Raw genomic sequence first — 16,669 nt, 5'->3', positions numbered from 1 at the left:
GTATATTGAGGTTACCGAATCTTATAAGAGAAAAAAAACACACTTAAAAATTATGTGTTGGAGAGATACATTTTATAATCAGTCAGGGTCATTAAGTAAATGCACATGCTATTTACTCATAATATGACAGATAGTGTGCAGCTGACAAATTTGTAGTTTTAGTTTGAATATTCATGAATGAACAAGCTTCAGCCAGTTTTAAGTAGTATAATTTATGCAAGTGAGTCGTATTCTTCTCCAGCATGCTCCAAAACTTGAACATCAATTTGCCAGTGATACATATTATGTAGTGAAATCATTAATAAAAGCCTAGTAAGGAGATCAGTTGTAGGATGGCATTTTAAAAATATGCATGCTTTGCATTATGTAAAGGTGTAGCTTTTAAATAATCAGTTAATTTTTCAACAAAGGTGAATTTTTGTACAGCCATATCTATATTTAATATTATTAATAAAATTATGTGTAATTTCTTTATTAAAAATTATTACATGCAACTTGATACTTTAAAGTTAATGGGAATATATAAATTCTGAAGATGAAAAGCCTTTCTTCTATTCTTACAATGAAATTAAAAGGATATACACACATCAACTTTGTAAAATTCATGTAGTTAAAATTGAAAATTGGATTTTGTAAGTAGTGCAAAAAACTGCTTGAGTCTTTTCCTATCAAATGATAACTTACACTTGTCTTCTGAAGTAATCAGCTTGAGATGATATAGGTGTGGTTTTGTCTTCAAGCATCAACAATGTTGAGTGCCCTTTCAAAGAAAAACAATGCAAAATTATGAAAACAATTAGTTCAGAGTCTAAGAAGGGCCTCTAAGCCAGAGACTGGTGCTGAAGGTTAAGCTTCATTAGCTTCAGGCTGAATCTGTCTCTGTTTAGATGATGAGGCCACATGAGTAGTGCGAAGCATTCATTTCAAAACCAGCAAACAGTTTCCATTGACTAAATGGTTGTGTGAATTTTAAGTAAATATTTTGAAAGTCTCAAGAAGTCATTTGATACTTTCTATACATTTTCACTAATTAAAACTGTTTTCCTCATCAAATCTGAAGTTCTGTTTTAAATTGTATTTAACTGTGATGGAAACAAGGCAGACCCAGATTAAGACATTTCAACATTATAAATAGGGTGCCCACACCCACGTGTACTTATATATGATACCGATAAAAGGTAACATTTACATGTATGTGCTGCAATTGATATAGTGCCTTTCTAAGTTTCTGCTTTAAAACTCTGTAATGATATATATGAAATGAACTTGGCTCATGAACCTGATTTGGAGCCACCCTAAGCACCTGCTTAATATTCCCTCGTTGGGACGTCAGCTAGCAGCCAAATAAGTGACCGAGAGTCTGCTTATCGGCACTCCTTTTCCAGAGTCTAATTCTGACTTGCTATTGCCCCTTATCCTTTTGGTACCTTACTTTACTCTCTGAACTCAAAGGGCATGATAATAACTTGAGCCTGCATGTGTCTTATATCAGATTGAATTTTGGTTTATAGTTATTCAAACACCATGAAAAGGCAGGAGAACACTGAAATATTGTTGCAGAATAATCTGAACACTTCTAAGCTATTCTTCTTAATGAAAAATAAAAAATAAATTTAAATGTGTTTTTTTAATTCCAAAGCAATATGCCAATTTCAAGGACGAACCTACTTTGAGGGAGAAAGAAATACAGTCTATTCCTCTTCTGGAGTATGTGTTCTCTATGAGTGCAAGGTAAGGAAACTTCATGAGCTTTTCAAAATTCTTTCAGTTATGCAAAAATAAATGTTTCTTTAAAATCTCACCCTTGCAATGCCTTTAAAACATCTAAGAGAAAATGTAAGATATTAATATAGTTCAAATTTATGGAAATTCTCATCATTTTGCAACCATGTAAATTAATGGTTGTAAAATAACTTTATCAATAAATAAAAATGCTCTTTTGTCAAATCAAAGTTTTATAAAGCTATATTTTCCAAATTCAAATCAGCTCCTTGTTTCTGTTTTGAAGAAAAAGCAGGTAAAGATAGACAACCCGTTGTCACTTATGATTCTGACCCATATGAGAAATATCACTCAGTCCAGTTAAAAATAAAACATAAAACTTATCTAATAAAACTTAGCTGTTGGACGGAGATGAGACTAATATTAATCTTAATCCATCTTGGAGGGACATCTTACATGATTTGAAGGAGAATGCTTTTTAAATTTACTGCTGTGGTCTCTTGAAGTATGCTTCTGAAGCAAATGTGATTCTTTTCAACTCTGCTTCTTGATCTCCTAATGGAAAAACTAAATGTGTTTCATAAAAATTTTTATGTTTGTCTTTTATAAAATATAATGTTATATTTCCAGCCACATGGGAAAATGTCTACATTTAAAGTTTTTGCTTTAGGGTTCCATTTCCATTGATTCTTAATTTTCTTCTTTAAATTCATCCCATGTAAGGGTTTTGGGGATGATTTAGTATGTATAGATTATTTAGAAAATTAAGATAAGTGATTTACCATGCTCACACCACCAATAAACTGTGAGCATTTATGAGTATTAAGTGTAGGGCAAAGGAAAATCCTAAGAATTTTGCCAAGATAATTGAATATGAAAAAAGCCAGCTACAAACTTCATGAATCTTAAGTTGGAAGACATTTGGGATTAAGCAAAGATGAGATGTAATGAGGCAAGACTGACAGATTTGATTTCTAGAAAGTGAAAGCTCTGATTTCTTGATATTCATTATAAAGTATTCTAGCTGCTCCTTTGGGTTTAACTCTGGTCTCCTAGGATGTAGGTTACCATCTTAAAAATAAGGGAGCTAAGGCATAAGAACATTATTAATGTGAATTTCTGAACTGTATTTCAAGGTGGACATTTCTCTATTAGCATTCCCATACTAGTACTGTTTTGAGTGGAGTAGGTCCCACTGTAGATTTAAGGATTGGGAGACTTAGGAGGGAGGTGTAGTGGCTCTGAATTGAGAAAATGGAATCAGAGAAAAATTACTTCAAGGAAAGTGGAAAAATTTCATCAGCTGGTTTCTAAGGGTAAACTCTAACTTTGAACAATTAGCTCTAAATTTTAAAATCTTGAGGGCATGTGAAGTTTCTCTACCTAATGTGTATATATTTGTGTGTGTATTCTTTTCATGACCAGTGTGTTCCATAATACTAATCGTTGTGGTTTAGAAATTTACTGGGATAGTTGCCTATTTGATTTTAAAATAGTTATAAAATGATTTAATTTTAAATTGGTTTAGTGAGAAGTCTCTATGGACAACTCTGTGGGTGCTTAGTATATATCAGATACATGAACAGATGTTACCTTTCATTTAGTCAGACAAAAAGCACCATTTCATACCTTCTGGTGCTGTGCTGTCCAATAGAAATACAATACAAGCAGCAAACTTAATTTTTATTGGGCTAAGTTTTCTATATTTAACCCCATAAAACTGAAATATCATTATTTTAACATGTAATCAATATAACATTCTTGATTAAATATTTTACATTCTTTTGTCATACTACGTTTTCAAAATCTTGTGTGTATTTTGTGTTTACAGTGTTCCAGGGCTGCATGGAGCCAGTGGCTATAGACCAGACAGCACAGCTCTTTCAGACTGTCATAGGCTTTTGTACAATAGTTCTTGACTCAATTCTTGACAGTAAAGACTTCCATTGTTTCTTCTTCCTCAGACCTCTTAGCTTTTATATTTATACATTAACATAATTGACAGGTCTCTTATGCTTCCATTTTCTGGGCTGTCAATTCCAATCCTTGGTTCCTTTATTGTCAGTTTTGTGTCCTTGAAAATGTGTCCTGGTGGGAGTATATGACTTTAAGGTAACACAGAAAAAGACGGTGGTTCTGGAGATAAGATTATCAGAATGGATATTGCTATGAAGTCAAAGGAAGACTGGCATTTGACTCCACTGTATACACATGTCCTGCCTCTTTCTTGATAAGAAATTATGGTAATTTGAAGAAGGTCTTTTTGATACATAAGCCACAAAGAGGGAGATGTTGAAATGGGTACCTCTTCCATAAAAACAGTTCTTACAGAAATGATAACTAAAAATCTAGGTTACTGAGCAGTATTAAATGAAAGCCTGGAAGTTACAATAGTTATTTTATTACTTATGTATGGATAATCATAATATGAGATAGTTAATGTCCTTGTTCTTAGGAGATTAGAGATTGACAATATAAGAGCCAAATGTTTGCTTTGAGGGCAGGGTTACTACATTTATGAGAAGAGTATTTGGTATTTTGGTTTTGCTTTGAAAATAATTTTATCTACTTTGATTGCTAGAACTATAATAATTTTACATTGATTTATTCATTCATTGAAGAACGTTTTCTTGAGTGCCAATTATGTGCCAGAAAACATGCTAGGTATTCATTTGCAAGAGACATGAATCCCACCCTCATTTCTCTTATAGTTTTGTTGGGAGATCTCAAATATTCCTTACCAGACTGTCCTATGATAATCTCTTTATAACAGTTTAGAAATGTTTGAAGTGAGAATGTTTATAAAGCTCAGTTTTATATATATTCTTTGGTTTTGTTTTTTTTTTTCAGTGAGTTATTGATCTAATTCAAGCTGTATCTTTGCCAAAATTGTCATCTGGATGTACAAATGTGTGGTAAAACTAACAGAATTTTTCAGGATTACCCTGAAAAATTGTCATGTTTGGCAAATTGTAGACATGACTGCAGTATTCATTTTAAAGTGCTTTCCAAGTGCTGCTTGTCCATTTTAAAGGCTTTCCAGCAGTGATTTAAGGTCATTAATGAGCCTGTGGCCTATGCAGAAGTTCTCAGGATGACATTTTTAGTTTTATGTTAGAAGAGCCTTTTCAGATACTGAACCTGGAAACTTCTTAGTAAGTCCTAATTAAGAAGTTTGAAGCATTTATTTTCTGTTGTCTAACAGGACCAGACTATGAAGCTGGTTGAGAGTTCAGGCTGCCCAGCATTGAATTGTGCGGAGTCTCAGCAGATTACCTTGTCCCATAGCTGCTGCAAAGTTTGTAAAGGTAAGACTTTTTTTGTAAAGAAGATTTATGTGTACGAGTCATTTTAGGAGGCTTTTTCAATTGAGATGGAAGAGAAATTTTATAAGCAAGTTATTTCCAAAGACTAGTAGTATTTCTGTAAATGTGTTCCTGATTGGCACACAGTAGGTAGTCACAAAGTAGTTGTAGTTATTGAATTAGTATCTAGGTGCTCTCTTGTATTTCTGCTGGGTACCTTATATCTGTCTCAAGCTCTGCGTCTCTAAACTGTCTGTGCTCAGGTCTGAGTCAGCACAACACTGCTGAAGAAATTTATACAACAGCACTGCCTTACTTTATTAGTTTGTTTGCTTTTCATTTCTCTTCAGGTGGTTTTATAATTGACTTAGCATAATTTCCATTTTGATTACTTCAGGTCCCTCTCTTATCATTTCCATTCTCTTCACTCAGAGGCTTCAATACTACCAAGGAGGGAAAGGTTATCAGACATGCTTTGCTTGTTCTCTGTTGCCTCTGTGTTGAATGGCCTACAACTGATAAGTAGAGGGGACTTGGGTTTTTAGTTCAATGTAAGAACACAGGGAAATTAAAGCTGTTCAGAAATGCAATGAGATGCCTTAGGAAGGAGTTTGTTCCCCACCACTAATGATTCTTACACTTGGTGTTTTATTGTAGATTCATATAGTAAACTAAAGGATTAATTATATGGAACTTTTTATGATTCCTACCAGTCATGAAATTATATGTGTCTTCCTCTATAATAGTGAAATTACATGTGTGTGAATCTGTCTCCTTCATTGGACTATGCATCTTGAGGACAGGGCTGGGTCTTAATATTCACTTCTGTATCCTTAATACCTACTATGACACCGGGGATGTAGTTGAGGCTCATACTCATGTAGTTGATGTTGATAACAGACTGCTCTAACTGAGCTACTAACACTTGCTTGAATAATGGCCTTTATGTGAATACAAAGAAAAGCTTAAATAGAAAAAAGTAAAAAGTATAGAAATCTTATGAAACATATACTATTATTTTTTCCTTTTAACTTAATCTATAAAAAAGTAGACATAAGATACCCCTCTCCCATTTTTAGCAGGGTGGTGCAGTGTTTTCTTCATAGCTTCTTCTTCCATCCATTCATTTATGTGTTTTAAAACCTCAGTTCTGTGAAAAGCAGATTTAGCTTGCCCTTCAAAGAGCGTTTAGGGTAGCTCTCAGGAATGAAGGAATACTGCTAAAAGGAACTGTAATCAAACAGACAAAAGAGAAGGCCCATGAGAGTTTTTATCATCATAGCACCTGATGGGTGCCTTGCACAGAGCATGTATGGAATTTGATAGGAATCAAGAATGCTCATTTCAGTCACCTGATTTGGGAACTGGACAGCTGAAAGTAGGCTATACTAGCGCTTTTTAATCTTAAATGTGTATACAAATATCCCAGGGATGGTTAAAATGCAGATCATTATCCAGTAGGTCTGGGGTCAAGCTCAAGAAACTGCATTTGTAATAAGCTAGCTTCCAGGTGATGCTGATAATATTGGTCAGTGGGACCACATTTGAGTAGTTATCTGTTGCTATATAACAAAATTAGCTCCAAAGTTGAGTGATTTAAAACAATAATTTTATTATATATTGCAATATTGTAGGCCAGGAATTCAGATGGGGCTTGGCCAGGTCATTCTCGTGCTCTACGTAGCGTTAACCAGGGTCATTCAGCTGGAAGCTGGGCTGTGGTGGAAGATCCAAGACACTTCATGCTGGGCATCTCAGTAGGGATGACAGGAAGGCTGGGCATAGCCAGAACTCTCTCCCTCTCCACATAGGTCTGGAACTGACACCTATTTCATTCGTCAAAGCAGTCATAGGATAGACCAGATTCAAGCAGAGGGGAATTAGACCCCACCACGATAGGAGTGTTAAAATTTTTGGCTGTCTTTAACCCACTGGTGGTGTCAAGGAGCTTCTCAGAAATTAGAGAGGCAATAGTGTAGAAATTAGTCAAGATTGACTAGACCAAGATTTGGGTAAGAAGCTGAGATAGGGTCTCTCAGATGTCCAGAGAAGTGCCAATCACCTTCACTTCTTTTTAAAAGAGCCTTGATATAATATTACAAAAAATAAGCTAGGAAGTAGAAAAAAATAGTTACATAAATTGTGTTATATTTTAATTGTTTGTAGTTTTAAAAATTAATGTGTTTACACAGCATACTCAAAATACAATGACAAAATATTCTGTGTACTGTGAACTACACCCCCGCCACCTGAGATTCTTATATGAAAGATATGAAATGGAGTCTTGTTCTTACCATAAAAAAATGCTGATAAATTCTTTTATGCAGCCAGAATTAAGAAACAGTGGCTTAGATAATACTGGGACTGATATTAGCCATTCTTGAAACATTTAGCACCATTTATAATAAAGGTTGCTTCAATCTATAACTTCAAATATATAAACAAATGAGTTCTCCTGGCATTCTCTGACTTTTAAATTAAAAAATAAGACAAGTTCTATAGAGGCTTAAATTTTAAGTCAAGTCCTACACTTATGTTGTGACAAATTCATTTGCAATAAAATTGGCCTCCAGTTTCCAGTGCTGTCTGCCTAATGCTAAAGATGCTGTGTTCACAACTGAAAAGTAATTTGTTTAACAAAGTTAGCAAGTATTCCCTGAGGTCAGGGTAGGAGATTAAAAAGTATTGATGACAGAATACTACACAGCAGAAAGAAAGAACTCCTACCTTTTGCTACAGCTTGGATGGAACTGGAGAGTATTATGCTAAGTGAAATAAGCCAGGCAGTGAAAGACAAGTATATGATCTCACCTAATACAGGAAACTAATGAGCAAAACAAATGAGCAAAATAGAACCAGTGGCATGGAAATGAGGAGCAGACTGACAGTGACAAGAGGGGAGGGGAGAGGAGGAAATGGGGAAAGAAGGGGAAGGGTCTAGACAAGGAACTAGTATAAATGACCCATGGACATGGACCAAAGGGTGGGGATTGACTGTGGGAGAGTGGGGAGGTGGATGGAGCAGGGGAGAGCAAAGGGGGAAAAATGGGACAACTGTCATAAAAAAACAATAAAGTATTGACCTTTTCACTGGAGGCTCATCCAGTGATTGGAAGCCAACCTATGCCCTGGATTAGGCTCCAAATCCCTAGGCACCAATCAGATCCAACCAAGGCTGTTTTCTAGGCACCCAGCAGTCGGCTATCTTTAATAACAGCATCTCAGAAGCAATGTAGCAGCAATGTTGTTTTCACTGTCAAGGATGCTTAGAACAAATTACGACATGACAAAGAATCAGTGATCCAGTGAGGACTCTGACTTGGAAAGATACACAAATAATGTGATACAGTTTTCATATCTGCAGCTCTTCTCCTCCCTTGGCTGCCCCTTTCTCTACTTGCAATATCACCAAGTTGTATTTACTGGATGCCCCACTTTAATTTAGCATTTACTTCATCATACCATATAATGATAAGTAGTAGGGGCATCAATACGCAGAAGGCTGAGGGAGTGTAGCTTGTTCTCTCCCAACTTCTGGGTAATTCCTAGTTTCCTACATTGTTCGATTACACCTTTAGAATTTTTATTATCTGTATATTACTAATAACATTATTTAGTTAATTTTTTATATCTGCTGTTATTCAACTCATTTTTCAAAACTTTAGTTTTATTCCTAAGTAATTGTATCCATGAAATAATGGTATCATTTGTTATTGGATTCATGTATTCTTGTACATATTAGAAGAAACCCATTGCTATTAGTACTTTAAAAAAATGTTCATCCAACAGAGAACAGACTGATTGTTGCCAGAGGGGAGGAGGGGTTGAGGAACTAGGTGAAAAACGTGAAGATTAAGAAGTACAAATTGGTAATTATCATATAACCATGGGGATGTAAAGTACAGCATAGGCAATATAATCAATAATATTGCAATAACTATGTATGCTGCCAAGTGGGTACTGGAAATATCAGGGGGAACACTTTGTAAAGTATATAATTTCCTAACAACTATACTGTACAACTGAAACTAATACAAAAATCTTGAATATAAACTGTAATTGAAAAAATAAAATTTAAGTTAAAAAGTGGTCATTCATGCATATGAATCACACTTTGGAAAAAATCAAGATTATCCACTCTCTTGCAAATGATACCTAAATAAGTTAGTATTTTTTGAGGTGGAAGAGATGGAACACCTAATACACCTAACTTAAGCAAAAAAAAAAAAAAAAAAGGAACATATGGTTCTAGTAAGCAGCTTGAATCACATCTTAAATCTTCCTGCTTTGCCTAGATGCATCTCAGCCTTTCTCCTCTCAGGTGGCTTTATCTTTAGGCTCCATGTATTTGTAGGGAGACCTCTGACATTCTTAGGCTCACATCATTATGACATTTAAGTAGGCAGAAGAAAAGTTCAATATTCTTATGAGTTTAACAAAAGGCCCCAAATTGAGTTTCATTTGTCTTTATTAGCCTGAACTGGATCTGTATGCCCAGACCTGGAGAAATTATTATTTCCAGGCCTGTGAAATGTCTTGTCCTGTGGGGCAGTAGAGTTCATTTCCCTAGAAGCACATAGGCTGAATCAGGGGGTGGGTGAATGTTCATCCAAAGAATGAGTAGGTTGGTTTTATTTTCCAAAAAGGAGGAATAGATGCCTGTAGGCAATACCAACAAACACTCAAAATCAGTGCATTCTCCTGGTGACTACATTTATCCTTATGTATAGTGTTCTTACTCATAATCTTCTGTGTACACTCTTTCCTACCTATTCAGCTACAGAGAAATGCATACTAATATTTTATAAAATTACATTTAATAAGAGACACAGGTTTCATTTGAAAAGTTCATAAAAGGAACAGAAAAATTGGTATCCTTGAGGTTCAAATCTAAAGGAAGAACTAAAAGAAAGGCTAGGTTGTATTAGATTATTGATCCATCCATCTATAACTAATTTTGAATTTTTTCTGTAATAGGTATCTCAACATATTTGGTCTGTGGCTTGTTAGTAATATTCTAATTGCTTTAATTATTAAGAAATACTATATCATTATGTTATAAAATTGATGATCTAATTTGAACCTTACATTTTTGCAAGGTAAATATTATACTAATTTAACAGGTGGGGAAAACTGAAGGTTTAGGAAAGTTAATTAACTTACACAGCTAATGGACAGACCAGTAAGTGGTAGAGATAAGATGTAATGCAGGTCTTCCTAAACCAAGCACATATTAGTAGAAATGCAACTATTAAGGTAATATGATCATGGTTTATTGCCAACCCATATACTGATTTTTGAAAGTTACTTCCTATAGATTGGAAACAATTCACTTTAATTGAGTCTGAATTTTCCACTTGTCAGTAGTTAGCCTTTTGACCCTGGCATTTTATCTCTAAGCAGTAAAACAACCAATAGATTCAGTGAACTTATTTGTTGAAAGAATAAATCAAAATAGCTATCTGACATTGTTTAGAGTAAATTAGAATTTTATTGATAACATTTTCAGTTTTCAAGTCTCTGGATTAAAAAAAAAATCTAATAAAAACTAAAGTACTCCGTAACTAAACCCAACAGTAAAATTATGATCATACTGTTATTTTATAGTTGGACTATTCTTGTAGCAATCAGACACTGCATGGTGACCATGGCACAATCTGATGCTGAGATGAGGGCTCTCACCATTTCTCATGCAGAACAGAAAATGGTTGTAATAGGGGCAGCATATGCGTAGACTGGGATGGCACAGACTGGGAAGAGTCTTAAGTATGAATGAAGAGGAAATGAGCAAAGTGAAAAACCGACAGACAGTTTTGAAAAAACATAAACTTGTGAGAGAAAAATACTCTTCTTAGTCACAGCCCTCTAAGAGTTTGAAACAGTATGAGTAAAATTATACAGAGTTTAGCACTGTGTTGGAATATGGTCTCTTAGTTCTCTGTGGGGCCCAATTTATTTTTTAGTAACTTTGTTTTACTTTAGAATAAATGTGAAACGATTTTTTTCATTTTACATTGATGATGTGCAGAATAGAGAATGAAGATGACTTTTTAGCTAAAGTTACCCCCCCCTCAGGCATTATAAAAAGGCAATGAAACACTTAAAGAAATACAGTTTCAATTTAAGTATTTAAAGGAGGGAATAAAAAAAACCCTACAAGAAAAATGTTTTCCTCTTAAAAATGAGCTTTTTACTTCTGACGTTTAGTTTTAATCATGGTAATTTATATTGTGAAGAATCTTGTCCAGAAAAGTTATCAAGTGATTTAAATGCTGTTATTTACTATATATCATAGTCCCCCCATATCTATGACCTGTGGTCAACAGCAGTCCAAAAAATATTAAATGGAAAATTCCAGAAATAATTCATAAGTTTTAAGTTGCACACCATTCTATGTAGCATGATGAAATCTCAATCCATCCTGCTCTGTCCTGCCTGGGACATGACTTAACCCTTTGTACAGCACATCTGCACTGTACACACTCCCTGTCTGTTAGTGGCTTAGTAGCTGTCTTGGTTATCAGATCAATTGACCTGATATTGCATCGCTTTTGTTCAAGTAACCCTTATTTTATACAATAATGGCCCCAAAGTCATTCACAACTTTTATTACAGTGTATGTTAGAATCGTTCTATTTTATTATTGTTGTTAATCTCTTACTGTGCTTACTTTTTAAATTAAACTTTATCATAGGTATGTATATATAAGAAAAAAACATGATGTATAGGGTTTGGTGCTATCCATGGTTTCAGTCATATAATGGTGGTCTTGTAACATATGCCCCCCGCTACCCCACGATAAGGGGGGACTACTGCATTTTTCTGGTCTTTTTTAGGGATTTGTTTTAATTCTGGGTGTTATTCTAAGCAGTCATTATGGACACCAGCCAATCAGAATGAACATCAACCATTTTGCTGTACCAGATATATCTGTCAGCTGTAGTATAGCTTAATCCACCCTTTTACTGAATCACAGCATTCTGTGATAATTTAATTACAAATAAGATGAGCCAGTTTAGAACTTCCATCTTCATGATTTGCTCAGGTAAAAGTCTTTTCTTGGCTATAAGCAGGTATGTTTATTATAGCTACATGAAATCTATTCTTCCAGTCTTCATTTCTTTTATGCGTGGACTGAAATGGTAATTCATTAAACAATGTAAAAATGAGAGTGATAACTTAGGCATCAGACAATGTGAAAATTATGTGAATGATGTATAATCATGTAATTTCCATTAAATATGAATTCTAGTGTTCAAGCTTTTTTATTTCGGCATCTTAGATGATCTTTGAATAAGGGATTCACACAGGAAGGGGAGATCCTCAGAAATTACACATGATTAATGTCACTATGTATAAGATGTTCCATTTTTCTTTCCTCTTATAAAGACTCTGAAATCCATGATATCTTTGTAATTCATAAAAGCATTCTTCTTCTTTTGAATGGACATACTTTGCCTTGCAGATTCCCAGAAAATATTGGATTGAAGTAATACAATTTTCATTTCTAAACAGGTTTTGAATTTTTTCAAAGATGCCAAGCTGTTTGTTTCATTTCTTAAATACAAAATGTGCACATTTTATTTGGCTCGGTTTCTGTTACCTATTGTTATTAATTATGTTCCACCGTTAATTCTCAGATTACTTCCTCATTGTATTATCTTCTGTATTGTCAATCTACATTCTGAACTCCAAGAATCTTTGTTTCAGATCATTGGAAGGCTATTATTAGGGACTAGATAGTAATTATAAAGTCAGAAACAAGACATAGATTAACTGGAAGTAGGAATTAATTGAGTTTACACACAAAGGAAAACTTTTTAGTACACATAGCATGTGGTTCTGTAAACACTGAATAAAGATATCCATTTTAAAAATCATTTAGAGAAAAAGAGCTTCTAAATGAAAGGAGGATATTAAGTAGACCAAGTTTGTTTGCTTTGTCATGGTTCATTTACTTTAATAAGTTCCTTTTTTCTTGTAGGTTATGACTTCTGTTCTGAAAGACATAACTGCATGGAGAATTCTGTCTGCAGAAATCTGAACGACAGGGCTGTTTGTAGCTGTCGAGATGGTTTCAGGGCTCTGCGAGAGGACAGTGCATACTGTGAAGGTAAGCCTTGGAATGATGTGTAGCTCAGCTGTATAAATTCCCTAGGATTACTGTGTGCAAAATTTATTAATTTCCCAGGTTGTCAAGTTGATGGGCCCATTAAAAGAGGTGAATTTAATTTGAAGCATATTAATCAACTAAAAATAATTATCTTTCAAATTAAATTTTTCAACTCTCTGCTATATGTCACACTAGTATGTTAATATGGCTGGGTTCTTGAATTAGAACAATACTCCCACTGTGAAATCACCTTGTTTTTCTTCATAATTAGATATTCAGATAGTTCATATATTGACATGATTACTATGGCTTGCAGTTAGAATTGTAGTCAGATTTTTCCAGACAATGTTTTGTAACAAAGGCAATCAATTAACAGAACAATAAAGTGTCCATGGCTATTTTTGTTTGCTACGGTTAGTAATCTTAGTAGTTGTTTTCATGCTCTGTGGTACTTAGAAAATAGCTCCACTGGAGTAAATGATTTCCTAGTTGTTTCTTAAAATCTTAACTAACATCCATGGTAGTTTATTCTCTCATGGACACAGTCCAAATACAGCGAGGGGGACCTTGGCTTAACTATTCATGAAGACTCCAGAAATCCATGAGACATAGTAGTTTATAATTTGCCTTAGGCGTAGATTTGAATCATGGGTCTTGCAAGTAAGAACACTGATATGGTGGGATTAGGGCATTTGGACGGTTCTAGAGTTACTCTTCCCAAATGTCAAGAATGTGCATCAGTCCTTGGAAGTGGAGAACCTCCAAAGTATAGACATGTAGCTTCCGCTTAGTTACACAGTGATTTATTGTCCATTAGGGAACCAATTTCTATGATTTCCCTTAGCTCTCAATAGACTTTTTTTCTGTGTTAAAGATCAGTACTCATTTTTTAAATTGACATTTTTTTCCCCAAAGTATTTCTTTAAATGCTTTTGATTCAGTTCTGAAGAGACTGTTCCATTTTTGCCTCAGGTAGGACATATGGCTTCCCTCCTCCCTTCATAACAAAGATTTATTTAAAATTCCTCATTTTGAAAGGTTTTATATAGGAAATGGATTTAAAGTTACTTAGTAAAATAATATATTTTTCAATATAATCTTTAAATTTCTAATATGTAATAAGCCTGATTCATACTCTTAATGTGTATAATTCATGATACCTCTTTTTAATTCTTAATTTTATGATAATTAATTTTATTTTGACCTGCTGCTTTTGTTGTTGTTAAGTATATTCACTCACATAATAAATATTTAGTGAGCACTTGCTTACTGCAATACTAACCACTTTTCTAGGACTGGGTATAAATTGTAAGACTGATAAGTTTCCTGTGCTCGGGAGCTTACATTCTAGGGGAGAGACCAAGAATATGTAACTCTTGATAGATAGAAGGAAATTTCAGATAGTAATAAATAACAGGAAGAAAACGAAGCAGGATGATGTGATAATGATTAGGGATTAATTTAGATTGGATGGTCAGGAAAAGCCACTGTGGCTGGAGGAAGGAGGGTTGCCAGTTGACTTGAGACTTGATGATGATAAGGAAACAGCATAGAAAGATCCAGAACAAAATAATTACAAGAGAGAATAATAAGCAGAGAGATCTAAGGGGGAAACTAGCCTGGTTGTTCTAGAAACAGAAAGAAGGATAATGTGATGGGAGCAGACAAGTCAGAGCAGACAGATGCAGTTAAGAATTAGGCAGGGTCCGGAAAATATAGAGAGGCTTGTAAAGATTTTAAATTTGTTTCAAGAAAAGGAGTGACATGCTCAAATTTGTAAAAGATAGTTCTGCCTGCAATGTGTTGGATGAAATATTGGGTTGGAGGTGGCGGGGAGAACAGAAGTGGAGACAGGAAGACTGGTTGGAAGGCTATTTGCAGTCCTCCAGACAAAGATGCTGGTGGCCTGGATTAAGGAAGTGATAAGGGAGGTTACGACGGGGGAGTATATTCATGGCATGTTCTGAAAGTAGAGCCATCCTGAATGGATCATACTGAAAATGGTTTGTAAATTGCTTCATGACGTTTATTTATCACTTAAAGACACAATCTTCCAAAGATAATGATAGAAAAACTTGTTGGTTTGTTAAACAGATCTGGAACTTTTTATACACAAGACCATCTAATATTATATCTTTTGTTTTTCATGTTAACAGGCTTTGCAGTATTCTGATCAAATTTGGTTTTATTTTTCATTTTGTTGTTGTTGCTAACTTTAAAGAGGTTTTGACTTCTTAGAAGCAACATTAAAAAAATTACGCCATTGTACATGTTGTCTATCAGCAGCTCCTACAGGGTTCTGGTCTAAGAAATTAGACTTTTCATTCTACACAAAACTAAGCAAGTGGTAATTTGTAAGTAATGTAAATTTTATTTACAAAATCTGCGGAGTTGTTTAAATGATATGACTATAATTCAGGCTCTTTTTACTGCAGTTTACTTGATCAGCTTTAAAATAGCACTGGTAAATGTTGAAGTTCATTTATCCACTTAACAAATATTCATTGCGTACCTACTTTGTTCAGGGCTAAGCTAGAGGTGAAACAGTAAATAAGATATAATGACTGATATTCTCTCCGGCAAGACAGATGATAAACAGACCATTACACCAAAGAACATTGAGTTTCATGTGTGGTAAATGCCTTGAAAGAAAAACAAGTTAACAGGGGGGTCTGATCTGGATTGGTGGTAGTGCTTGAAGAAAAGAGTAATTTTATTTTCCTGAAATATGAAGATAAGTAAGAAGAAGCCAGGTCTATAAGTATGGATGGGATTGAAGGGAATTTCATAGGTGGAACAGTCAGCATGTGTAAAGGCCTGTAGGTGCAAAGAAGTGCTTTGTAAGAACTGAAGGAAGGCAGAGAGCAAGGGAGAGGTGCCTGATGAGACTGATGGTGGGAGCAGGTCCTAGAAGGGCACAAGAAGAATGAAGGGTTTTGTGGTAAGAACAAGGGAAAGCCAATGAAAGGTTTTAAGTAGAGGAGTGCCACAATCATATTTGTGAAGGCAGGTCATATTGATGCCCCTATAAGCCAAGGAACGCCAAAGAGTTCCAGCAATCACCAAAGTCAGGCAAGAGGCGTGGAATGAATTGTCCCTCATGGACTTCAGAAGGAACCAGCCCTCTGACACCTTGATTTTGCCTACAGAATCGTGAGACAAATTTCTGATTCTTATGCCACCAGTTGACAGTATTTCATGGTAGCCCTAGCAAAGTAATGCAATCTGAAAGAAATATTTTTTTGCTTTTTGGCCTAACTATTCATGATTTAATTATCCTTCTAGACTGCTTAATTTTTATTTTTTCTTTGAAGATTTTCTTGGTGGATTACATGCACATGGTTTTAATTTCTCAAATCAATTTTTAACTTTTATATGACTGAAGAATTAGAACTTTGTTCTGTATTGTCTAGTAGTTATATACATAGTTATATACTGTATTATTTATTAAGAAATTTGTGTATGTGTGTCTGTATATACAAGTATTTCTCCCACCTGTAATATGTGTTTTGTTATCATGGACTGTTTA

General features: G+C 34.6%; 1 protein-coding gene across 2 annotated transcripts in view; it reads left to right on the top strand.

Annotated features, from left to right (window-relative positions):
• The window catches only part of NELL2 (neural EGFL like 2), a 286,177-nt gene that overhangs the window by 112,313 nt on the left and 157,195 nt on the right, over nt 1-16,669 (top strand). For both annotated transcript variants that reach the window (XM_090273037.1, XM_090273036.1), the window contains exons 11-13: nt 1,640-1,731; nt 4,928-5,030; nt 13,012-13,140. In XM_090273037.1, the coding sequence (XP_090129163.1) occupies nt 1,640-1,731; nt 4,928-5,030; nt 13,012-13,140 (324 nt within the window). The remainder of the gene's footprint in view (nt 1-1,639; nt 1,732-4,927; nt 5,031-13,011; nt 13,141-16,669) is intronic.

The sequence above is a fragment of the Furipterus horrens genome, unplaced genomic scaffold (genome assembly GCF_987537825.1).
Source record: "Furipterus horrens unplaced genomic scaffold, mFurHor1.1.pri manual_scaffold_4, whole genome shotgun sequence".
In the NCBI taxonomy this organism is placed as follows: Eukaryota; Metazoa; Chordata; class Mammalia; order Chiroptera; family Furipteridae; genus Furipterus; species Furipterus horrens.
Note: the sequence above shows the minus strand (reverse complement) of the source record. Positions and strands in the feature narration are given on the sequence as shown.